A 25,973-nucleotide genomic window follows, 5' to 3' on the forward strand; every position below is an offset into this window, starting at 1 on the left:
CTTTCAGGTTTACAAAACAACAAAACAACAGATGTTTTCTCTGCATGCAACCTCTAACTGGCCAACAAACTAACAGCAGACTTTCAAGAGAAGTTCAGTTGTTTGCACATTAAGATTAAGTGATCTCAAAGTTTTTCAGCCTTTGCAATATTTAAAACCCACCCACTGGCACCTAAGCCAGTATAAAGTCAGCCAGAACCCTGGTGAGGTATTACTGCTGGGCCAAGCAGGGCCAGCTAAGGCTTAGCGGGGCTTACTCGTTACCCCCAGCACTCAGGACATCTCCAAACCTTTTCTGGCTCCATCTTGTTACCAGCAGAGATGATTGCTGACCTGGTGACCGCAGGGATGCAGCTTCAAATGAAGCACTAGTGCCTTTCAGTCCTGTATTACATTCTAACCCTCAATTGCTCCTGTGAAGTTCAGAGTAAAAGCCTGTGATTGAACTGCTCTGCTCCCTGGTGTGTGGAGCTGCAACAGTATAAGAATGTGAAGCATTGGAGGGAAAAACAGTATGAATACTCATTTGGTCTTCATACATATCTGGCTTGCGCAGATAACCCCTTAAATTCCAACCACTTTTCTTTCATGAGAACTTAACCTCCTTGGATTTTTGAGCAGCAGAGCAGATGCAATCGGCAGCAGAGCAGCTTTCATTGATTTCAAAGCAGGAATTCCCTTGGCGGCTGATAGCTAATGTCTGCCCTCTGATGGATGCAGTGAAACCTCACTTGTCCTTGCAATGGGAAAGAGGCTATCAACTTAGTGAGTATTAATATGCTCAGACACTTTGGTGACACAGAGGTTTGTGGATCGACCTCTTTACAAGGCTAATCCTCTTACAGTGATCCTATAGCACCTCTCTGAAGGAGGTCCACAGCTATTACCTGAGGTGAGCCAAAGGTCTGCACATCATCCTCTCTAAGAAGATACCAATTAATCCCATCTTTATCTCAAGGTGCACCTCCACTTATCATTGTAGCTCTCAAACAGCCCAGAGGGGTCGGACCCTGAATATCTCTAGATGAGGTGAAACGCTCCATATCATCCTGTTTAAGGTAACATGTTGAACCACACCACTTAATTCAGCTCTTATCCCACAAAGTATCAGCACAGCTCTGCCACTGTACAGAAGTGTTTTCCCAAAAGGTGGAGAGCAAGATCAGATCCCTGCTCGACCTTTAGCCCCACACCAGCTAACTGCTGTGTTCAGCCCATTTGCAGCTGTGTGCTCTCTGTGCTGCTCTGTGATGCTTTTTGTGCTTTTACAATGGATCATCAACATATTAGAGCTCTGAAAGTTTGTCAAATATTTGTGAAGTAACTAAAGCTTTCATGTGACTGTAGTGAAGTAAAAATCGAGTGTTTTCCTCTGAGAGGTAGTGGAGGAGTAAAAAGCAGCATGAAAAGAGAATCCGCTCAAATTTGTACAGTACTTGTGAAAATGTACTTAGTTACATCCCACCACTGCAGCACAGTAACAAAACCTGTCTGTTGAAGGTCATTGGTGAAAACAGTCTGATAAACCATAGCTACAAACATCACTAACCCTGCTGCATCATAATGAGTAAATAACAGGGAACCGCTTCACAGCAACTTCCCCCTTCACGAGCTGATGTGCACATGCCACATGGATCACAACAACAAAATGCTAGGAGGTTACAACCAAGCATGACAGCTGCAGGTTTAAGTGAACGACGACACCACAGACACAGCTGAGTGTCTAACCTTCAGCCCTCCGCTAACTGGAATGGGGATAAAATGACTCAAAATGACTTGTGCAGCTTGTCTAGACTTTAAAAATGTTACTGGACCGAATGGATCAAATTCTGATATTTTAATGAATCCTTTCACAGGTGTTGTGACACTCAAAATACTTCCTGACCTCTCTGATGGTCCAGAAGTATTTGCCAGCCAGGTCTTTAGGTGAAGCACAGGTCTCCAGGTCGTCCTCTCTAGTCAGTCTGCGAAGCCAGACCAGCTCACAGTTACAGTGCAGAGGGTTCCCACCGAAGCTCAGCACCAGCGCCGTGAGAGGAGATCCCTTCATCTTGGCGTACACTGGGATCCGCAGGAAGAGCGGGTCTGGAGGAATCTTCTTCAGCTTGTTGGATGTCATGTCCAGCCTGGTGATGGAGACAGAGACACAGACGGGGGAATCAGTCAGCCATTCATAAATGTCAAAAAACTGTTTTTTTTCCGTCACAGTTATAGAGCACCATTTGTAGGGGAGGGAGCTGTAAATGGTTATCCATACCACTCAGAAACCAGGTCTCCCATTTCACATAAATGTCCACCGAAGGTGAATGAACTGTTTCTGTGGCTTTTCTAAATGAGAAGCTCCTGTGAAGAAAAACTTCCTCAATCTCGCTGTTTCAGGCTGCAGCTGAGGCACTGACGGAGAAATTCAGTCATTATTTTCTCTCTAACAGCCATACTAACAAGCCTTTGAAAGGGAGGTGAGTGTTTTTCTTAAACAGCTCTTTTCACACATGCATGGAGTGACAATATAAGTGTAATCTAAAGCATGTGCACACAGGGCCTCAATCATCCCTGCAAACGCAAACTGTGACAAACAGAAACCTGGTTAATATGTCATTACAAATTCAATTTGTGGTCAGAAATGCTCACAGTACTGAACAGAGTCATCATTTATTATTTACTGTAACAAGAAAGTTTCTGGAAGAGCAGATTAAGTTCATTACAAAGTAAGCAGACTGAGGGCTGAGAGCTCTGATAAACAGTAGACAGAAATGGAACATAGAACATCCAGCAGCTGAAGTCAGGAGCTGGTGGAGACCAAACCCAGAGCTAAGTCAAGAGTGAATCATTGGGTGTACACAAACACTGCAGCTGCTGTGGCTTTGTGTCTGTTTACATTGTGATACCGTTACAATGATGACAGGTTTGAAAAGAAATACCGTATTTTCACGACTATAAGGCGCATATAAACGTCTTAGATTTTTTTCAAAATGTGCAGCGCGCCCTATCGTCCAGAGCGCCCTATCTGTGTGCGGACGTAGCTGAGAACCATGATGCTGCGGACGTTTCACAAAGACTGGAAGGCAGCTCCGGGCGAGTTACGCCACAGTTTGTGACTGGATTGTAGCTGCTTGGGCTAACGTGTTTGCTGGCACTGTTGTTCGAGCTTTTGCTAAAGCCGGCATCATTTCTGGGGAGCCGCATGGCACGGACTCTGACTCTGACAGTGAGGAACGTGAACCTGCCATGTGTGATTTAGCGCAGCTGTTCAATTCCGACACAGAGGATGAGGACTTCAATGGGTTTGAGTGACTGTTACCGGTAATGTGCTTGTTTTAGTGTTGTTGTAATTAATACTTAAATAAAGCACAACCAAACTCAGTTTTGCTCCTGATCTATTTTTAAATATGCACGTGTGTGTTGTCAGGCGGGCGTACGTAGTATATGAATACACACAGGGGCGGACGTGTATATAAAACGTGTATATAAAACCCGCGCCCTATCTTCAGATGCGCCTTATCTGTGTGTTAAATACAATAATTGCACACATAACTGAGACTGCGCCTTTTCGTACGGTGCGCCTTTTCGTCGTGAAAATACGGTAACCAGAAAGATGAACACTGGAACAAACATCATCATGATAAAAACTTCCTCAGATAACAGAAACCATCTTTGGGAAAAATTTATTTGACTCTTTGAGTTTTTAGTTCGGCTCATGTCCCATCTGCTAACATGGAAGAGGAGGAGCTTATGAGCTGTACTACAGCCAGCCACCAGGGGGCGACCAGATGTTTGGGCTTCACTTTGTGGAGCTCTCATATTGTGTATAGATAGATATTCAGGTCAGTCTTAGAAAAAAAGCACCAAAGTATTCAAAGAAGAAAAAGTACTGATCTCAGATCAGAACATACTGCAGAACTGAGAACCAAGATGTTTGCACTCTACTCAAGAGCACTCTCACTGATATGAAGAAAATGTTCTTCTAAGAAAGAACTAGACGCGGTTGGATGAGGGAAATCTGGCTCACACAAAAAGTAAATCATCACAAAATAAAATGACACCCAGCAGTAGACAAAATATTCCAGGGCGAAGCGTCTCCGCAGTGAACTTAGCTGGTAATGATGTCGGAGGTTCAGGCATTCGCTGCTGTCAGCAACAAACACGGGGAGGTCGAGTTTTACCCAAAGTCCCTCCACAAATATTCGACAACAACAATGACTTAACAAGAATTTAATAACCGCTGAGAGCAGCCAACACGCTGCACTTTACAGCAGCCTCGTGGTGTGTGTCTTTGTGAGTGTGTGTGTGTGTGTGTGTGTGTGTGTGTGACTGACTGCTCACCTGAGCACAGACAGACTTACACCTGCTGGTCTACAAGTTCAATGTCTCCAGGGTGAAAAGAACCCATTACAGCCTTTTTAATAAATACACGACTGCTGATGTGAGCCTGGCTGCTTTTCCTTCTCGCATCAATCACTGCTGGTCGCTGGGACGTAAATTAGAATTGATGACTTTTAATGGGGTTCAAATGGTATTTTGTGCCAACAGAGTAAACATATTCAGTGTTCTCAGCAGCTTCAACTATTGGACAACCTGAACAGAACGTGGATCAGCCTCAGAGAAGCTTTACTCCTTCACATGAAAAAATGGAAGATGGTGGGTTGTTCAGTTTACAAATATGCAGTTCATATGTGTTACATGATTCATTTTTGTTTCGCTACTAACAAAAAGCTACTCGGGGAGAAGGTGGCGCTACTAACATCGAGCTACTAATCTCCCCGATTTCCACGCCGTCCTACAAACCTCGGCTCCCGAGTTGGCAGTGAAAGTAAGTAAAACTCATTAACTATTCAGAGTTAGTGGTAGAGTTTTGACTTGCTGTGGTTTAAAAATGTTTTTAACTTAATGTGTGCACGGCATGAGTTTTGTAAATTCATAGGTCTGCTTATCTTTTGCATTTAATAGTGGCTTAAACGACGGTGTTAAGTTAGCACGTGCTTGGCGAGCTGTAAAAAGGAGCCTGACCTCGCTGGCTTTGGCTTTGGAATTAGTGAACATCAACCTTAAAGAGGCTACAGTAGACTCAGTTTTAAGATACAAAAAGCTGTTAAGAGTATTGGCTAAGTGACTTAACTTCCTGTGTGCATTTCAACAACACTAGGCATAACCACGTTAATTAATATGGACATGTACCGAAGCATAATTCAAAGAGATTCGCCAGCATAATTCACCTTTTCCTCTATCTAAAACGTCGTTTGTCAAATGAAACACAACTTTTTATAGCGTAGAAGCTGCTCGTTTTCCTCGCCTTGTTGTCCACACTATAAAAGTGGCGACGACGGAAGGCGTGATGGAGCCCACCCCCGTTGACGTGTAGTGCAGCAGGAGCGTTTGGGGGAGGCATAACTTCTGTACAGTTACACCTACAGCTCTGAAATTTCATACAGTGATGACTGATGAGAGGTAGAATAAATATGCTGAACTTCATCTCTGTGAAGCATAGCCTTGTGACGCTTGTCAAATTATGACACATAACTGAGGGGGGGGGGGACTTTTTTGACGTACATTATTTAAAGTATTGACAGAAAGTTAATGGTTCGAGGCTGATGGTTCGAATCCCGGTCTGGGCCCTTCTATGTGGAGTTTGCATGTTCTCCCTGTGCCTGCGTGGGTTTTCTCCGGGTTCTCCGGCTTCCTCCCACAATACCAAAAACATGCTCATTAGGTTAACTGGCTGCTCTACTGCCCCCTAGGTGTGAGTGTGAGAGTGTGTGGTTGTCTGTCTTTGTGTGTCGGCCCTGCGATTGACTGGCGACCAGTCCAGGGTGAACCCCGCCTCTCGCCCGTAGTCAGCTGGGATAGGCTCCAGCTCCCCGCGACCCTGATGGATAAGCGGTGTAGAAAATGGATGGATGGATGGATATGTCCACACTAAAAATGTTAAATAACACTGTGTTTTCTACTGCTCAGGTATGCTCGAACGTGAATGACATTTGCTTTGCTCTGAGTGCTCTTTTAAAGGCTCTGCAGTAGTGGTACGTATTATTCAAATACCTTTGCTGGGTTACGGGATGTTTCTAAATGAGAATGAATGAATTCCTCAGCATGATGATAATATCAATTTCAAAGATATTGTGAGCTGAATGAACTAAAGCAGATCCCACTTTCTTCACAGTTATGAGGCTCAGGTTTTAACAAATATTTTAGATGAGTGTTTTTAATATTTAGTCTCAATTTTTTCTGTTCAAGGTATGAAAACCCTTTAGTATGACACACAACAATTAAATACTACCAAACTACACCCTCTAAAATGGATGTGAATTCGAATCAGTACTTTTCTACAAACGTTTAAACAATGGCTGAGCAACACAACTTTTATGATGGTGGAATTTACTGATCAAGTCTATTATATGGCTATAGAAAGGGTATGCTCCATGTTTATATGTCTAATAATTTTTGTTTTCAGATGAATGCAGAATTTAAATGGATCAACACCAGGTTTCTCTCACAGTTAAAGACCATCGTGGCTCTCATGGCAAGTATATCGTCTGGGTGCAAAAATATTGTTTAGTTCGTGTAAAACGTATTGAATGAAAAGGGAGTAAGAAACAACAAAACAACTTGTTCTGCTTATCTTTGACTGGGACGAGGATGATTTGGGTCGGGAAGGTGTCGTGAAGGCATTGTGCGTGTACCTCAGTGAGGACCCACAAAACCTGGTGAGAGAGTATGATCACAGTTCAGTAGGTCCAGTTTTTAAATGGACAATATCAATATCAATAAGTGTCACACTCCATTCAGTGGCAGCATCGGAGTTCTGTGCTCATTTTCGACCTGACATTTTGTTTCCCGTTTGTTATCATAAAATGTCTATATCACCGTTAACTTTGGCTCCTACTCACCCCTGTACCCATGTTGCATATTGTGTATATATAATCTCACTTTTTCATTTTGTGACATTGTGCAGGCTGCAGGTGAGGCCCTTATCCAGGGAGCTATTGAGGAGACGACCAGGGGAATATATGTTTTCAAGCAAGGAGATGCCAACGCTAAACCCGACGACATGGGGATTGTCCTTGAGGGCCAGATTGTGTTGCAGGAGCTGGACAGTGTTGCATTAGCAGCTGCTATTATGTTTGCACTCATGTACACTTTGAACTTAAACTACCCTCCTGAACTCAAGCACACGTTTGAAGTGCTTCAAAAGATCATCATGGAGCTGGAAGGAAACACACTGTCCAAGAAAGCCCAAGTCCTGAAAAACACACTTCATGAGCGAACTGTCAGGCCTCCCCATAAAGAGATAAGGTGCTGATTTTTGTTTTTAGCTTTGAATACTATTTTCTTCTTTTCTACTTCTCTTCATTGTGCACTGTCTAGATTATGTTAGATTTTTATAAGTTATTGTTGTTGTTATATTTGATATAAATTTATCTTAATGAGGTGCATTTCCTTACCTCGAGCTCCAGTCATTGTCAAAGCGATGTAATGCGCAGTGCAAGGACCCTTCTTATGCTGCTTGCAGCTTTAATGTTCTATTTTGGAATGTGTATTTTGTGAAAATATTTAATTTGCGTATTTATTTTATTTGTTTATTAATTTTCTGGAACTGGAGCCCAAATCAATGCAATGACTTGAGTTTATAGAACTGAAGGTTTCCCCTTTAAAGAGTTCGTTTACTCTTCATGCTGTGCTGTCTCTGCAATGTTTTATGTCTTATCTTAATGCAGTTTGTTTACGTTTTACGTTTGAGTAAAGAGACAGTATGTCTATTGCCATATTTGTTTGTTTGTTTTTTGTCAATGCAGGTAAAATATTAGGCCGGATAAAATGCATAACTACATTTAAGTAGCAAATAGACACATAAAATTTAAATGTAAAATGGATAATCGAAGCATATTTAAGGCTTAGTTTTATGACTCAATATAGACGACGAAGACGAGGTTGGGTCAACTTCACATAAAAAGTCATGTTAACATAACTAATAATTAAATATAATTTATATTAAAAAAACATGCTTGTTTAGCAAGTAACAATGAATGTAACTTGAATGTACTTTACAAAAAAGAAAAGCTTTAATTAACATAAGAAGTTATGTTGTTTTAACAAACAACAATTTAATGTGTAAGACATGAAGTCATCATGTTAAGTAAACATAACTTTAATGAAATGCCTACACCTGTCTGTACCTCCGTCGCCACCCTTCATCACAGGAAACGACCCTGACTTTAGTAATGACCTCAGACGAAATCCTTCTCACGACGTCAACATTGTTTTGAAAAACATGTTTTCAATCAAGTTGGTGATCACCTCATTCAAAACTTAAACCGGAATATCAGTTGGATTTCGACTGTGATGCACCGCGTCAGACTCTCAGGGACTGAACTGTCCCTGATGATGCTGTGTGTGTGTGTGTGTGTGTGTGTGTGTGTGTGCCCACCCCCACTCAGCCTGAGATCTTTGAATGGAGCTGAGGAGCAGTCTGGGGTCACTGTTTCAAATGCACACTCTGTCTGTAGACCGTCAGTAACATTTACTATCATCTACGATTGACGTGCCCTCGCTGACCCTGCAGCTGCTCCAGTGGAGCTGCAGCGTGAAGCTGGTCATACTGGGCGCCTCCGAGCGCGAGTGTGCAGAATAAGCAAAACGAACCGAGCCTCAAAAGCTCAGCTTGTGGTAGTGAGATCTGACGAGAAGGGACTTGCTCTGTGATTTCATCTGAAACCCACCTGAAGCCCGAGTCTGACGTCTCACGGGTTGGAAAAGCGGCCCATCGGGGGGGCTGACGTTGCTGAGCAAAGCACAATCGGAAATGTTTCATTTCAACTCTGCACTGCGAGAAGACAGAAGCTCTTTGAAGGGTCTATAGATTTATTTATATTTGTACGTCTCAGAGTTCATGTTTAGAACGGGCTGCAGCTTCTTATCACGATTATATCCATTTATTATTTAACTGTGTAACTGAGTGTTTGTTTCTTCAGAGATTTCTGTTAGGCTTCACACAACAGCATCCAGCTGATTTCGTTGTATAAAAAGCAGTCAGTGTCAACAAACAAAGATTAGTAAGAATTTTTTTCATTTTGGTAGCTTTGGACACGTTAAGCAGGGTCTGAAGCTGACGTGTGATGATCCATGAATCAGCTCTACGTGCTGAATGTTTACTGGTGAGACAGAGCTGATCCAGTCACACCACAGACCATCACACTTAATGACACCGACTGTGAAGCCATGGAGAGAAGCAGGAGGTTCAATGTGAAGGCTAAAGGAAGCAGGAAGATGCTTCTCTTTGGATTTCCAGTGGACAGTCGACGCTCAGAGGCTGTGAGGTGCTGCGACGTGATCCTCACCTGGCCAGTTTGTGCAGGTTGGAGAAGATTCCCTCAGGGACGCTCTCTATGAGGTTGTGGTCGAGGCTGAGGGTGTTGACGCTGACCAGCAGGGCGATGGTCTCCCAGGGAATGTCCACCAGGTTGTTGTAGCTCAGATCCAAGTCCTCCAGGGTCTCCAGGAAGTCCTGCAGAGGGAAGAGGGACAAAGGCAGAGGCTGAGAGCAGAATCAAACATTTAAGATTTTTTCAACATTGTCATCAACTTTAACCAGAGAGAATAAAAAGCACAGAACAGCACAGAAAGATCTTAAAGGCTTCAGGAAGGAAGGAAGGGGGACAGGAGCAAAGAAAGGAAAACTAGAGAGAACTGATGTACAAAGAGAGGATATAAGGATGGGAGGATAAGGTAAGAAAAAGGTGAAGACAAGAAGAAAGGAGGTGAGAGAGGATGGGATGCAGTAGGCAGAAAGAAAGAAAAGTGGTTTCAGGATATGAAAAGAGAAACTCGGGGTTGGATGGATAGACATAAAGGTATTAAAAGAGAAAAGAGAGGAAGAAAGAAAGAAAGAAAGACAATTACAAGAGAAGAAGGGAGGACAGGGAACAATAGAGTGAGAGAGAGAGAGAGAAATGGAGATCAATTATCCCGGTCAATGCTGTGCTCTCAAAGCATGTTGTTTTCTCTAATTGCCTCCATACAATTCTCATAATCAGCACACGGCTGAAATGCCACGAGTCAGCACACATTACGGAGATACAGAGAGGAAGGCGATAACAGCCTGTTGATCAGCTAAAGTGTTGTTGTAATTGCTGTTATTGGTCTCATAATTCACACAATCAGGACACTGTTTGAATGTCACAATGCCTCCATTCTCATTATAATAATCTGTGCGTTATGGCTGTCGGAATGAAAGGATGCTCATTTCTTAGCGACAAAGAAACTTGAGGAGCTGAGAGGAGTTCAGAGAGCTCTGTGAGGAGAACATTCAGGACCGTCCAAACTGCTGAAAATGACTCGTGTTTCAGGGTGGTTGGACAAAGCATGTGGATTTGACACTGGAGACAGAGCAGAACATCTACATGTTTATGTTTATCCAAGGCCGTAACCATGGAGTCAACATCCAGGGGACCAAATCTGTTGGGGGTCTTTCCAAAAACAATGACAGTGAAATAACATACAGTACATAACACTCCATTGTTTTGACACAAAGAATCTGTTTAGCTATGATAATTACTGGATGAATGACTGCAATTCATTAGATTTTACACTTAGACTGAACAGAGTTGACAGTGGAATTTGTCCTCTCATTCTGATGTTCTGCTTTTTGTCTATCATGTTCGAGAAACGATGCTTTGACAAAGTAATGGCAGTAAAACAACTGAATGAGAGGGACAAAGGCAGGAGGAGTGAGGCTGAATGCATGAGGCTGAAGTTCAGAAGGTCCAGCAGTGAGTTCACATCCGCCTGCTCTCCCTTCATGAAAGTTCTGCAGAGCTCTGAGATCCTGGTCCTGAGGGGACACTTGGGTACTTAAGCACTGAACTTTTAATGAGCGCAGAAAGGACAGTGTCATTTAATGAAAAGGGAAAAACAGTTTATTTTCAGGCCGGGTTATTAAAAAGGTGTCCAGCTGAGCAGTACAGGCAGACGGGGCCAGCTGATTCACAGTCTGAGCCAGCAATGTGGCGTCGTTCTCACGCAGCACTCGACCCTCAGCTCCACAGCCAGCCTGAAGAGCTTTCAATGACTTTGCAATAACTTTTTCAAACTGAGAATCTTGGCAAGTGGCAGTCTGTCTGGATGAATCATGAGGTTTGTTGGCAGCATTGACACAAAAGTGTTGGACTGAAAATATTCTGACATAAGAGTCTCTTCTAGAACCAGAACCAAAACCGGAGCCAGAACCAGATGTTAACGGTTTGCATGCCTGTGGTTGCACATGGGACAACAATTCATTTTCTCAGGTCAAAGAATGAAGAGCTTTGAAGAGGATGAGAGGCAGTTGTTCATTGTTTCATAGGATCAAAGTGACCTTACAGAGTGGACTGGAGTGGTAGCAGTGACAAGAGTGTAGTATAAGTACTACAGTGGTTTAACACCTGACGTATCTTAATTTGCAGCAGTTGAATGTGTTTGTTTTGCATATTTTTCTTGGTGTCAACTGTGTGGACGTGTGGATGACATGGGTTTGGGTGCGGCGGTCCTACCTGAAAAGCTCCCTCCGATATGCTGTGCAGCTGGTTGTTGGCCAGGATGAGGTGCCTCAGGTTCACCAGGCCTTGGAAGTGAGAGTCGTCCAGGGTGGTGAGGCGGTTAGCATCCAGGTGGAGGGCGTGGAGATCCTGGAGATCAGCGAAGGCATACGGCAGGATCTGACTGATGGTGTTCCTGCTCAGGGTCAGGTGGATCTGCATGTGCAGAGAAACAGGAGAACATCGTATGGAACACCTTAAACCTCCCCTTGATGTCTGACTCCCAAAAGTTTTCCACTTTAACTTCTATAAGATGATTTAATGTTAGAATTTAAGGTCAAAGGTCAGGCTTGGGGTGTGCGGGTGAAGCACACCGGACAGTGTGGGGATTAAACCAGCAGTCAGGTTACAAATTACCAGCAGAGTAATTAATTTGTTAACCCTACAGTAATAATAATATGAGTAATTAAGACTACAGTACAGCTGGCCTATCGAGACATGGAATTACAGAGACTACTGTGAGAAAACACTGCTGAGGTACTGCTAAATACTTCCACTGTACACTGAGTACTCCACTTTAGGCGTGAAGATGAAGATATTCTATTAACAGCTGAGAAAAGGTCAATCAACATGGACGCATCTGTAAACCAGTTTTTGGGGAAGCGGTGTGATAACATCTGCGGCGTTCTGTCGTGCTCGCTGCCAAATGATTAAAACCTCATTTCCCATGTTGCCTTGTGTGTGAGCAAACATCATCTGTGCTGTTGTGAACACGCTGCAGAGGAAACGTATTTTTCAGACACTCAGGAAATCTCCAGCTGTGATGAGTGTCTCTATTTGGCCATTAAACGTTGTGATGTTTTCCTTTTTCCACCTCCGCTTCATGATTGCGCTGGAATAAAGTGGTGGAATTTGTCAGACATCATAGATGTCACCTCAGTCAAAAGGTTGAGGGAGCAGATGTTCACTGTGGAATAAACATGTACACTGTGGCTTGACTTCAGCTTGTCGGTTTCTGACAGCATTGAGAGCTGAGTGATTTTATTTAATCTGAAAGCTGAAAGGCGTTCACACCTTTCTCTTTCATCCACTGTGCTCACTTCATCACAGAAAATATTCTGAACTCAAGTGATGCGGTTATTAATTACTCTCTTGATGCTTTGCTTCATGTTGTTTCATAAAGATCAGCTGAAACAACCTGACTGAGTCCAGTTGAAGGACATGAAGCTGATACTGAGCCTGGACAATGTTTCAAAGGTTCCTATCAAACGGGGCACTCACATGGGGTTTAGTTTAGTTGTTTCCTGTTTTATTTTGAAGGCCTCAGTGTCATGTGTCATGTTTTGTTTCTCCTATCTGTGATTAGCCTGCTGTGCTCAGTCCGTGAGTTTTGCCTCTTTTGCTTGTCCGTTGGACCTGGTTTGCTGTTCGTGTTTCAGCTGCGTCACTGAGGTTTGAGAGCAGAAACAAATGAAGGTGCCTTCCTCTGGATGGCTGATCACTGGCATGAGTAACTCCTACCATCTCATGTCCAAGAATCAGAACTGCTGTGTGGATATCTTTAGTAAGATGGATAAAACATCACGATCGATCCTCATAATAAGGACGACCGTGAGTTGAACATCCACAATCACAATTAAGAACACCAATTACATGAAAGAGCTTTTAGAAAACGTCCATGTTTTGCTCCAGATGTAATGACACAATCTAAACTAGACAAGCAAAAGCACAGTGAAAGAACAACAACTGGCTCAAACTGCTTGTCAGAAACTCGAGCTGGTAAGAATCGCAGTAAGCATGAAGACAGAAGTGTTTCTCTGACCAGGCTGGACATGTTGGCGAAGTCGCGGTGCCTCAGCGTGGTGATGAAGTTGTCCATCAGCCTGAGCTCGGCCGTCTGGCGGTCGATGTTGGGTGGGACGAAGAGGAGGCCCGTCTTGGCGCAGAGCACCGTGTAGGACGGCAGCAGGTTCTGGCAGGTGCATCGCTTTGGACACAGCATGGAGGAGGAGCAGGAAGGCAGGGAGGACAGGAGGATGAAGAGGAGGAGAGGAAAGACCAGCGAGGAGACGACATCCATGGCTAAACTCCTGCTTCTGCAACACACAACGAGAAACAACAGAAGTTTAAGTCGTGTATGAAGCTGTAAAACTGAAAAATCCTGCAGTGCTGACTTTGAACTCATCAGGGCTGTGACTGATCAGAAAAAAAGCAAAAAGTCAAGAGTCACTCAGTTATATGAATTTGGATTTAATTCAGTTCTTTTCAGTTTCAGTTTTCATCACATTTGGGGGCAGCCGTGGCCCAGAGGTTGGAGAAGCAGCTTGTGATCGGAGGGTCATTGGTTCGATTCCCCCACCGGATGAGCATGAAACATTTGAGTGTGGTGGAGTGATTAAAGTGAAACATGCCCCCCCCCCCCATTAGCCGGCTGATGTGCCCTTGAGCAAGGCACTTAACCCCCCAATATGCTCCCCGGGCGCTTGATGCTGCCCACTGCTGCTGTGTGTGTTTCACTGCATGTAATTTGCCGGGTGTTGCATGTGTGTGTTCAACTAAGGATGGGATAAATGTATGTAAAAATATATATACAGTCAATAAAGTGATTCTTCACCTTCTTATTTCTCAGGAAAACACACATTTATCAGTATTTCTGTGTTTGCTAGCCGGCTAATTTTCAACTGTAGTCTTCTGGTGAGATGTTATCATATTTATGTACAACATCCACTGCACGTCTGCCCGTCCTGGGTGAGGGATCCCTCCTCTGTTGCTCACCCTGAGGTTTCTCCCATTTTTTCCTGTTAAAGGTTTTTCTGGGAGTTTTTCCTCAGTCGATGTGAGGGTCGAAGGGCAGAGGATGTTGCTGATGTTATGTTGTCTTGTCTTGTCTTTATGAAATGATAAAAACTACACAACAAGGACAGCAACAACACAAGAGAGATGAAACACAAGCCTTGCAGAGCAACAAGAAACAGACCTCAGATCAGTGATACGTCAACGAGAAACAGCATGTCAGCACATATGGACAACACGCAGCCCAGCAGTGCTGATCCCAGACCTGTGTGGACACATGCAGGTAAACTGCAGGTGTGTTGGTCTTGACTGGCAGTGTGTACCTTAAGTTGCACACAGCTTGAGACAGCAGATCATTAATTAACAAAAATACCAAGAGAAGACAGCAAATCTGATCTGAGGTGTCTCAAAAAGGCGGATTCGTGGTGTTCAGGTTAAATTTTCAGTGTAATTTCCTCTTGGTTTTTTAATAGAAAGGTTTACAAAGCTCTTTGTGAGTGTGTGAATGAGTTCAGATTTCCATTCACTCACACTGAATGCATACTTCTGCTTCTGAAATCTAGAACAATGTTATGCTTTTCAGAATACCACTGTTCACAGCGACTTGGCAGAACTGACCTAATGTGCACATCAGGACATTTTTAATTCTTTTACAAATTACTTCTGCTTAAAACAACACTGAAATGCTTCCTTTATGCTTCCCTGGACTTCCGGAGAGCCCAGAACATCCAGAACAAGTGCGTCATTAAATGGGGGAGGCCGGAGGGGGTAAATTAAAGCTTGTTGGTGCAGCCCGGGTTGTTTTCCTGCTGACTAAGTTGTTCTGGGAAAGTGAAAGTACACAATACTTATACCATCGATTAAGTTCGGCGCACTCTCATGATTACATTATGAGGAGAACATTAAAGAACACAAATTATCCTCTACCTGGTTGTCTGTCTCACTTCATAAACCTCATGGATGTTTGTGTGCATAAAAATGAGCGTAAAGCAACTCTTCCAGCAGAGGCCATAAAGGAATACATTTACACTGACATCGATTTCTCTGTTCGCTTCGCTCCTCCTGCTCAGCGGAGCCCTGAATAAATTCAAACGAGGAGAAAAGTGAAACGTAGGCGAGCTGGAGCGACATATGCAAACAGACAGCATGCCAACACACATACACACACACACACACACACTCGTCCATGTGTGTGAGTGTGTGCTCCCACATGTACACACTCTAAAAAGTTCCTCTGAGTTGGATGCTCAGCGACTGGAGGAAGGTCGACTGCGAATAAGAGCGGAAAGACACGCTCTTTTATTTACGGTGCTGAAATATTCAAACGGCCTCGACTGTGGCGCAGAATACAGAACAGGAAGTGTGCACGTGTCCTCACAGCGAGGTGGGGAGCGCAGGATACGAGCGAAATGCGAGGCAGTAACGGGATGAGATAAATTCAGTGGAAATGATGAGGAGAAGTGAAAGCCAACACTCAGAATGTCAGTGGGTAACTGATGGGAATGTGAGCACACACACCTTAAAGGAAATAATGAACAACAACTGGAATCCATACATTAGTCACACCCTGAGTTCAGTCACGCTCGAGGCAAGCGGACCACGGCGAGCCATCGGAAAAGGAGCACGACATGCTGTTCACAGGTTCAGTTGAACCTCAGCAACGGCGGGCACATTTAGAACCTAATGAATCAGGAGCTTAATATTCATAATCAAACATTTTTGATGGCAATCCAACATTTTCCGGTTGAAACCTTTTACTTGTTGCTTTGGTCCTCTCGTCATCAGTTTTTATATGTTCCAGCTGCGGTCTGCTGATCGGCAGCCATCTTGCCACCTTCGAGTATTGTTGATCTAGCACATCGTCGGTTTGCAGAAAGGCTGCATTCGCCGTGTGACGACTGCGCTGTTAGCCAGCATTAAGTGAATTATTAAGCAGCAGTAATTTGAAAAAGTGAGCTGTTGTTGGCTGTTGTTGGGCTTGAAGAATTGAGTGAATAATTGACGTTATTCATCCTGCGGTTGGGTCGCGATGTCCCGCTGAAACCAGACAGCTCTTTAGCCTTCGGATCTTAACCGATCACTGCAGATCAGCTCTCGTCGCTGTCAGCGGATCAGTGATAGGCTGTCCGTCTGCGTTTCTACGATTGTCTTGAGCTCATTTTGCAGCAGAAATTCGGTGCAAAGTGATGCAGCTGCTCTGAGAACAGATTTAATTTGTTTAGTCAGGCCAGCTCAGCGTGACAAAAATGCAAAGCGACTCTTTTTTACACTGCATGCACTCCTGCATCTCCGTCGGCCTCTCCTCCCTCCTTTCATCACTCTCTTCTTCACTAAAAGCACTTCTCATTCCAGTCGCATCGCTCCTTTTCTCCATCCCTTCGCTTATCTCTCCGCCTGAACCCTCCCATCATCCCTTTCTCCTTATCGGCCTATTTTCTCTAACCCTTTTCAGCTGCTTCCTGTCATCTCTCTCCCCCTCTTCACATCTCCATTCCTCTTTTCCTGTGACCCACCATCCCCTCGCATCTGTTCCTCCTTTTATGAGATCATTTATTCGTCCATCACTCAGGTAACATCTTTTTTCTTCACACGTGAAACCACACATGATGAGAAGTCACGTGTGTGCGCTGTGAAATGTACTGAGTGAGATGTCCTCGCTTCAGATGGGAAGATGATGAACCGTGTGACTGAACGCTAACGCGGGAATCATTTACATGCTGACTGAGTTTTACGGCTTACGGTCCTGACTTTCAAACACACAGAGACGCGTCACGTCGTCGTCGCCTCGGTTCTTCATCAGTCTCGAACAAGTCATTGTTTTGTTGTCATGGAGACTCTTTGCCAACCAAACCAAGTAGTCCTGGTGCTGCTAAGCGAACAGCGACAGTTTAACCACATGATGTCTGTTGCTGGTACTCTTCAACAGTCTTGTCTGTTGGTCTGTTGAAGTCCTGAGGGGATCACATGACGCCATTTTGTGACATCATGTGACCATTATGGGGTCCTGCCGGTGTCATGACGACAGAGAAGACATTTCTCATCATCTTCCTGTCCCAGGGACAGACGGACATGAACATGGAGACGGGAACAGGTTCTCAGCTTCTGTTAAAGTGACGGCTGCTGGTGATCACGACTGCACCAAATCAACTGCAAGGCGTCGCATTCGTGTGAAGCTGAGAGTGGAACAAGTTGAGCAACATCTTGGTGGTGAGAAGGCGGAGCAGCAGGAGGACGTTCACCGCTCACGGGCAGACATCAGATTAACGCCGTTTGTCACACACATGTCAGTTCAGTCAGACACAAAGATTCACACAGAGCTGAGGGACCAGCTGAATCAGCAGCAGGGTCCCCCGCCCGGACGCGGACGCCGTACCCCCGTCACATTTGGAAAACAGCTCACGACGGCCTGCAGACTCCCCTCAGATCCCAACCTGATGGAGGATCTGAGGATCTGCATCGGAATAAGCCAAATCCACTGCCCCACCCTCAGTCCACAGGACCCAAAGGATCCCACATTCTGATGCTGGTGACCACAAAATCCCCCCAGAGGTCCTGAGTCCCTTCCCCCAGAGGTCAGAGCTGGAGCACGAGGAGGACCTGCAAAGTATCAGGCAGGTGGCTTTAATGTTGCGGCTGATCGGTGCAGTCTGAGATAAACAGCAACAGGAAGGAAGGAAGGAAGGGAAATTAGATTACAGAAGGAAAAGAAGAAGAGACGAGGATCACATCTAGGAAGAGGAGGGGACAGAAGGGAGAAAGAAATGAAAGTGGAGCAGAGGGGAGACGAAAAAGACGAGTGTAGCAGAGTATCGATGGAATATATGTGTAAACCGGGAGGACGTTCACGCCGTCAGGTTAGAGGACACCTCAAAGACGTCTCGTCTTTGTGGAGACGTCCTCGTCTCCCTCAGGTGTGTCTGTCCTGCTGGAAGTGTTTTGGTCAAAATGTCTGCAGCCACAATTTAAAGTTTATGTCACAGAAGATTCATGTTTCATCCAGTTGGTGGGGATGTTGAGCTGAGTGTTTTGAAACACACACACACACACACACACTCGGGGCTGAGGGAAAAGGGAGGCCTCAGTCTTACAGTGAGCTGAACACTGGTGGAGCACAGGCTGATGGAGGCGGGTGGAGAAGGGCCGAGCAGGAGGACGTCTGTAAATATTCTGACCTGCTCTGCGCCTCATCCTGCTCACTGCTGGAGCTCACATGTCACCCACATGTGTGCTGCGTTCCCTTCCCTCTAACATCTGATTTCTGTGTTTCAGGCTCATGTCAGAGCGGTGGTTAAGCTCAGGGAAAGACAACTGGCTCAGTTTATTTTAGTTGCATTCAGATCATGAAGCCATGCATGACTGATGAAGTGGTGCAGCGAGCATTCAGGTCAACAGCGCAGCATAACCCCAACCAGTAAAAACAAAACAAATACTCATGTTAAATCATGACAAAATCATCTCACAACGCATGACTGGGAAAGACAAAGTGGGCACCTGATGGAGGTTTGGAAGGGGGTGAGACTCCACGTAGAGGAAGATGTTTCTACGATGAGGAGTGAAACAACCCCACTGTGAGGCTGTGTGGAACTCATTCACTGCAGCCCATCAAAAGACGGAGGAGCTAACGTCAGTGTTAGCATGTTAGCTTTGAATGTCCCTGACTGTGTGTCAGTGGGCCCACGTCCTGAGGTCCAGCAAGACGACCACAGCTAACGGCTAACAGCTAACAGCACATTCATCATGTGACACGCTGTGATTTTCACAGAAAAGCAGAAGAGAACTCAGTTAGAACATCAGCAAAGGAACATCATTCAAACCCAACCGCTGTGGCAGTCAGAGCCCTGAGGGGGGCGCTCACACCCAGAACACTGTAACGACAAGTTTACAGGAGGTGAGACACAGACATGCTGATGAGTTCATGTGTGTGTGTGTGTGTTTTCAAACAGACAAAAAAAGAAAAAAAAATGTAATTTCAATTAACATCAATCACTGTCATTTATACAGCGATGTGTTAATGGATTTTGTAAACACACAGTGAACTGGTGTGTCATGGAAATTGTCATTTAAATTTAAATGTCATTTGCTTTGCGCAGCCATCAGTGTTGTGCTCATTACGAGCCACACTGAGTGGAGCTGACACATTCATGCTTTCACTCACTTAAACACACATCCTGTTAAACTGTCACATCCTCCGTCATCGCTGCTGCTCGGCTTCATTATTGTTTCCTCAGCTGGCTGCTGCCACACTTACTGAAATTTAATTTGACTACTGATAACGAGGGAATCATTTCTAATCACTGAACGGGACAAAAGCTACGCGTTCCCAGGTATTAGTCTTGTTTCAGGGATGTGTCTAACTCCTGGGCAGTCTGACCCTGCTGCTCGCTGCGTTTTGAATAGTTTTGATTAAGTTTTGTAGTTCTTGTCCTGTGCAGAGGACGCATACCAGATGACACTGTCACCAGGTTTCTTCTGACAATAAGGTGACTGAGTGTTTGCTCCAGAGGCACACGGTGCTCCTCCTCTTCCCTTCTACATTCGGAATGTGTGTCTGAATCGCATCTCAAATTCAGTCAGTGTAAATCTCAAAAACTTAAATGTTTCAAAATGGCTTCCGAATATCTGACTCGTGTAGGGGACGTCATGCACAAAAGGTTGATGTCTGCTGAAGAAGGTCAGAGGGCCTGAAAGCCGCCCTTCTTCCAACAAGATCTACCAGTCCAGCCGTCGGCGTGCACTGCGGACACACCGACAGGAAGTGCACACGGCCTGCTCTTCATTCTGTAGATGTCTGAACTGTCTTTCATATTAACGCCACTGCAGCCAGCATCAATCAACGCCCAGCAGCTCTGAACGCAGCTCACAGCCGAGTGGAGTCTGTCTCCAAGGCTACCGAGATCAAAGTGAAATAAAAATCAGTTTCGCCTTTCATAAAAATTCGATTAAATAATCCTTTGATCACGCAGATGGCACTTCTCCAAATCACTGAGTTTTGGCTTTTGTCCGCAGAGCTCATTGTGTGTGTGCTCCTGTTTGATCACAGGCCTGCGCTGATTGGAGTGTGGGCCTCGTTTAACGTGATGGAAGTTTACTGTTTGGCTCGTCTGTGAAAAGCTTCCACAACCTGCTTTATATTCATGTTCACATCACATTCACATCACACGCACGAATCCTCAGAGCTCCACTCGATTCGCAGGAGATTTCTCGTGCCATAATCATGATAATAATCAAAGTTATTACGGTCCTTTTTCTATTTAAACGCCATACGATATCCCAAACACAACACAAACACGATCAGTCAGATTTATTCCCTTCACTTAAAAGCTCTTTGGTCCACACTTAAAGCCCCTGAAATTCACTTTACTTCCTGGTGAAACATTTATTGCAGAACATATTAAATATCCTGCAGCAGGTCATGAACAGCTCAAAGCTGACACTGCAGAAACACTACAACTTCAGAAGAACAGAACTGGAGGCCCTGGAGGCAACCAGCCGCGTATTCTGGTCTGTCACGTGTGCTTGAAGGATTCTGAATGAGCTTAACGCACACGTGATTGAATAAAGAAAAGAAATCAGGCTTTCTCTCAACATGTGTCACCGCGTCATCTGAACAACATCACACTTTTAACAACATTTTGTGTGTCGTGTTTAAGCTTTTCATGTATGATTTAAGGAAAGTCATGTCAGGCACACAAACTATCTGCACGCTCAGCATCAAGCGCGACCTCCACCTTGAGTTTGATTCAGTCAAACGTCAGGCGAGCTGCGATCACGTGGCCCGCAGAAACACGTCGGCTGTTTCAAACGAGTTGCACAGAAACGTAACCTGCAGGAAACCGAGCTGTTAGCATTAAGAAAACTTCAAGGTTTGGCTTAAAATAAGTTTAAGTGAAGAACGTGAGACGTGAGAGCACCAAGGTTTGGTTAAGGTTCGGTTAAGGTTTGGGTTTATGTGCAGACAGTTTTGGGCCGTCATGTCAGTGATTTTCTCGGATAAGATCCCATATAAAACTCACTGAAAAGAGTCGCACTGAATTTAAATCACACTGAGGCAGAGAGATGACATCTGAAGTCATTTCCAGCGTGCTATTCCTCTCAGCAGAGGGGGAGGAAGTAATCTTGGTAGATTTCTAATGACGGAGTGTAATCTCAGCAGGTTTCAGGACCCCTCTGGTGGCATTATCACACCATTTGCATTTCCCAGACTCCCCTGGGAACAGCTCATCTTCGGAACAAACAAGAATACCGTGATCAGCGCCAGCCGCCAGCCCAATCAGAAGGAGCAGCGACACCCAACACATCGCAGAGCAGACGAGCAGAGCGACACGCTTTGTGCCGTTAAACCGGGTGTGAGTGACAGCAGAACCGAACCGCACACACCTGCTGTTTCCAAGGTGTGTGCCACAGGTGTCTCACTGCCCGCTGGCAGACCTCCACTCAGGGCTGTGGACGCAGTTACATGGACTGTAACCTCTGCTTTCACACAAATACATAAAATCATGCAGCAGGCGCTCTCTCTCTCTCTCTCTCTCTCTCACACACACACACACACACACACACCTGACTCAGATAAGCACGTCAGTTTATTGCTATTTCCACAAACACACACGGCTGTTAGCTCTTGACAAGTGGATTACCCTGTCAATGAGGAGGAGGAGCAGCAGAGAGGAGGAGCAGGAGGAGGAGGAGGAGGAGGAGGAAGAGGAGGAGGAGGAGCAGGAGGAGGATGTGCAGGAGGAGAAGGAGCAGGAGGTGGAGGAGAAGAGGAGCAGGAGGAGGATGTGCAGGAGGAGCAGGAGCAGGAGGTGGAGGAGAAGAGGAGCAGGAGGAGGAAGAGGAGAAGGAGGAGGAGGAAGAGGAGGAGGAGGAGCAGGAGGAGGATGTGCAGGAGGAGGATGTGCAGGAGGAGCAGGAGGGGGAAGAGGAGGAGGAGGAGGAAGAGGAGGAGGAGGAGCAGGAGGAGGATGTGCAGGAGGAGGAGGAGAAAGAGGAGGAGGAGGAGCAGGAGGGGGAGGAGAGGAGGAGCAGGAGGAGGAAGAGGAGGAGGAGGAGCAGGAGGAGGATGTGCAGGAGGAGGAAGAGAGGAGGAGGAGCAGGAGGAGGATGAGCAGGAAGAGGAGGAGAGGAGGAGGAGCAGGAGGAGGATGTGCAGGAGGTGGAGGAGAGGAGGAGGAGCAGGAGGAGGAAGAGGAGGAGGAGGAGCAGGAGGAGGATGTGCAGGAGGAGGAGGAGAGGAGGATGTGCAGGAGGAGGAGGCAGGCGGCGATGACAGACACGAGGACAAAGACAATGAGTGAGCACCAGAGATGAGGGAACCTGAGCATCTTTGTTGATGACTGTGTGTGTTTGTCAGTCTCTGATTGGCTGCTGCACAAACAGGAAGTGGCATCGAGGAGTCAGAGAAACTGCAGCAATGTGCTGTCTGCCAGCTCCAGCAGCTGTAAGGTTGGAGACCATGTTTAAACTACAGAGATGAAAACCAGCACCTCAGACTGCAGATTATAACGAGTTCATCTCTCAACCCTCAGTGTGTTGGGGTCATCACACTCAGCTGTCACATGCAGATTGGCAGTGAGGACGTGACGACTGCAGGACTCGTCTTCATTGGCTGAAGTTCTTGTTTGTTTGGGCTGCACGCTGACGATGATTATGTTTAGTTGGAGAATGATGGGAAAGTATGGCGCAGCGCGGTGGTGCGGTGGTCGGTGCTGTCGTCTTGCAGCAAGAAGGTTCCACGTTCGAGTCCTGGTCTGGGCCTTTGTGTGGCCGCGTGATTCTTCTCCGGGTACTCCGGCTTCCTCCCACAGTCCCACAACCGGGCACATTAGGTTGACTGGTTACTCCACATTGACCCTGGGCGGGAACGTGTTTCTCTGTGTTCTGGGTGGGTGATGAGAAAATCTGCCAAAAATCCATTTCACTCCAACTTCTACCTTCTATGACAAGATGGCTGCGTGAACATACGCTGCTGCACCTGCTCCTCATCGCCTCCTCCAACAGCACAATCCACAGGAGCTTGACGTCTTCGCGTCGTGGAGCCGTGACAAATGTTTGTGATTTTCTGAAATGATGTGCCACTGAATTTAGGGTTGGCTCAGAGTCTCAAGAATCCATTAGCTTTTAAGTGTTTGCTAATCTGTCCAGTAAAGATCTTAAGACATGACTGGTCTTTCTTTCAGGTCATAACTCATCTGTACAGCAAAAGTTACTACACTTCATTGTGAAACCTGGAGAATCCAGCACTCCAACTCCAAATCTGTCGACGTGGAGATCTGGACGGACTGATCGTCACTGTCAGACCTTCAAAACTCTTTCTGGGTTTGTCTCTGGTGAATCGGAGTTGACTGCCGCAAAACCGTTACCTTCAGTCCAAACACAGTTTCACATCAGAGCTGGTAGCTCTGGACCTCGTTGAAGAACACCGTGGAGAAGTACCGTGGGCTCATCGCCGTTCTGTTCAGAACGTGAGCTGGCTCTCACACGTCCTCATCTTTCTGCTTGTTTCCTGTTTGACAAACCACATCACTGACATTCTCCCTCCAGCCCTCATTTGCCTCTCGTTCCTCAGTTTTCTTTTCCTGAAGAACACTGCAAACCTCTTCATCAACAGCAGCACTAATCGACCCTCTCAGCCTCACGGTGTCTCCACGCACGTATGGAGAGCAATTATGCAAATGTGAGTGCGCACATGCATGGTCACATCTACTCGTGTGTCTCCTGAGTGAGCTCTTCTCACGCAGGAGGAGGTGCAGGAACAGCAGCTGAGAGCCAAGACGGGAGAGGATGTTCGATAAATCACAGAGGAGGAGGAGGAGAGAGGCCGAACGAGTGGGAGAGGAGAGGAGGAGGGGAAGAGAAGTGTGCTGGAAGAGAGAGAGATGAAAAGAGATAAGAAAGACAGCAGGAAGGCTGACGCCTCAGCACTGCTGCAGAGGCTCGTGCAGGCAGCACTGCACTCTGCACAGAGCGAGACGTGAAGCGCACCGTCGCTTGTTTTCATGTAATTATTAATGCTCCTCTGTAGTCCTCATGTGGGGCCCTCATGTGGGGCCCTACAGCCTGAGGGGCCCCAGAGCCTCCACATTCATGTTCCCCACAGTACAGTTTTATTTTTCTTACTGTCAGCAAATACCGTGAAAAGGTCGAGACAAACAATGTGTTACTCCCCTGTCAAATACACCCTGACTTCCTGTCTGTGGCTCTCAGCTTCAAGATCACTGCCAACCAAATCTCCAAAATAAATGTCAAGCACCGCACCTGTCTGCTGAAAGCTGAAAGTACCTGGTCAGGTAGTAAAATCCTTCAGACAATCATGTGTTTGACAAGGCGCCGAACCTCGGCCCATCCTGATTCATACCTGCTCGCGATCCTCTCACCTGTCTCCAGTTTACCTGTGGAACGTCCCAGACTGCAGAACTCTCCCAGTCTGGTTTGAAACATGTGATGAGGTCAGATATTAAATATATTGTTTTCATTTGAGGAAATGTCAGAAAGTTTTACACAGCATCCTTTGGAATCAGGGTTGTGCCAACAGTCCGGTTTATCCAGAGCTCGCGTATACTTCACTGCGTATTTAAATGTATTTTCTCAAGTGAAATCCACTTTATTCCACCACGCTAATCCACTCAGTATACGTACTGCCTTCCAGGAAGTCCAATAACTACATTACAATCAAACAGTAAAGCAATAAAGCAAATCAGCCGTAACAGTTCGCCGTGCCTGTCAGCCGAGCTTCCTGCTGTGAGGTGATGAGAACACACCCTTAACGTTCACACAAATACAGTTGACTGGATTTCACGTGGAGGAAAGAGACCCGCTGGATGGAAGACAAACTAAGGTGTCAAGACGAATGTCGGTGTCAGAGATGGAGTGGATAACGGGACAGACCCACAGGTCGCACAGCCGCTATTTTCCCATCCTGCCCTGCAGGGCAGCTGGAGGTCAGGGCTTCTGAGGGTTTGTTGTTCCTATCCGCCCGATTCTGCCAGCCCTAATCAGCCTGAACAAGCAAACCGCTCAGCCAAGGTCCACTCAGCAGGCCAGAGGCAGACAGCTGCCACGGGAAAATGAGCCTGCCAGGGCGACAGTGTGGAAGTAAAGAAACCACAGCGACCAGCGGCAGAAGCTCGCAGGGCGTCGGGGTGCAGCCGAGCGCCATGTTTAACCAGGTGGAGAGCTGACAGCCACTGAGACATCATCACTGCACCTGAGCAGGGCTGAGAAGGCTGAAACGCACTCAGCTGATGCTTCTGTCACTGAAATGAAGTGCAAATTCAGGAGATTTATTCAGCCCGTGTTTGGTTTACAAAAGTGAACCCTGAATCACGAGTGAGACTGGTTTTGGAGATCTGGTTTACGGTTCATCGCCTTCATTTCACACGTGCAGGTTTGGAATGTTTAGATAGCTGAGATTAATTACATGTGACATATTCAGTTCAGTTTATCTATACAGCACCAAATCAAACATGTCAGAGCCAGTCCACAGCACACAGTATGAGAGTCCTTCAACACAAAGTTTGGGTTGGGTATACATGTGGAGGGTTTCTCCTCTCCTGCACATACAGAAACCCTTCACGCTTTGAGGACAGTTTGTCTCACTACACTTTGGGTCGGTTTCGGCACCAAAACCTGTTGCTAAAATAACTGACTGTTATCTCTAGTTTTCACACGGGACCT

General features: G+C 45.8%; 1 protein-coding gene across 4 annotated transcripts in view; it reads right to left on the bottom strand.

The window, feature by feature from the left end:
• Positions 1-25,973, bottom strand: part of si:cabz01090165.1 (uncharacterized protein LOC100333421 homolog) — a 207,200-nt gene that overhangs the window by 25,995 nt on the left and 155,232 nt on the right. For all 4 annotated transcript variants that reach the window (XR_006843437.1, XR_006843436.1, XR_006843438.1 and 1 more), the window contains 4 exons: positions 13,330-13,603; positions 11,523-11,723; positions 9,333-9,499; positions 1,886-2,126 (listed from right to left, as the gene is read on the bottom strand). Coding sequence is in view for 1 of the 4 variants with exons in the window: in XM_046390165.1 (XP_046246121.1) it covers positions 1,886-2,126; positions 9,333-9,499; positions 11,523-11,723; positions 13,330-13,587 (867 nt within the window). In the remaining 3 variants the exon portion in view is untranslated. The remainder of the gene's footprint in view (positions 1-1,885; positions 2,127-9,332; positions 9,500-11,522; positions 11,724-13,329; positions 13,604-25,973) is intronic.

The sequence above is a fragment of the Scatophagus argus genome, chromosome 5 (assembly GCF_020382885.2).
Source record: "Scatophagus argus isolate fScaArg1 chromosome 5, fScaArg1.pri, whole genome shotgun sequence".
In the NCBI taxonomy this organism is placed as follows: domain Eukaryota; kingdom Metazoa; phylum Chordata; class Actinopteri; family Scatophagidae; genus Scatophagus; species Scatophagus argus.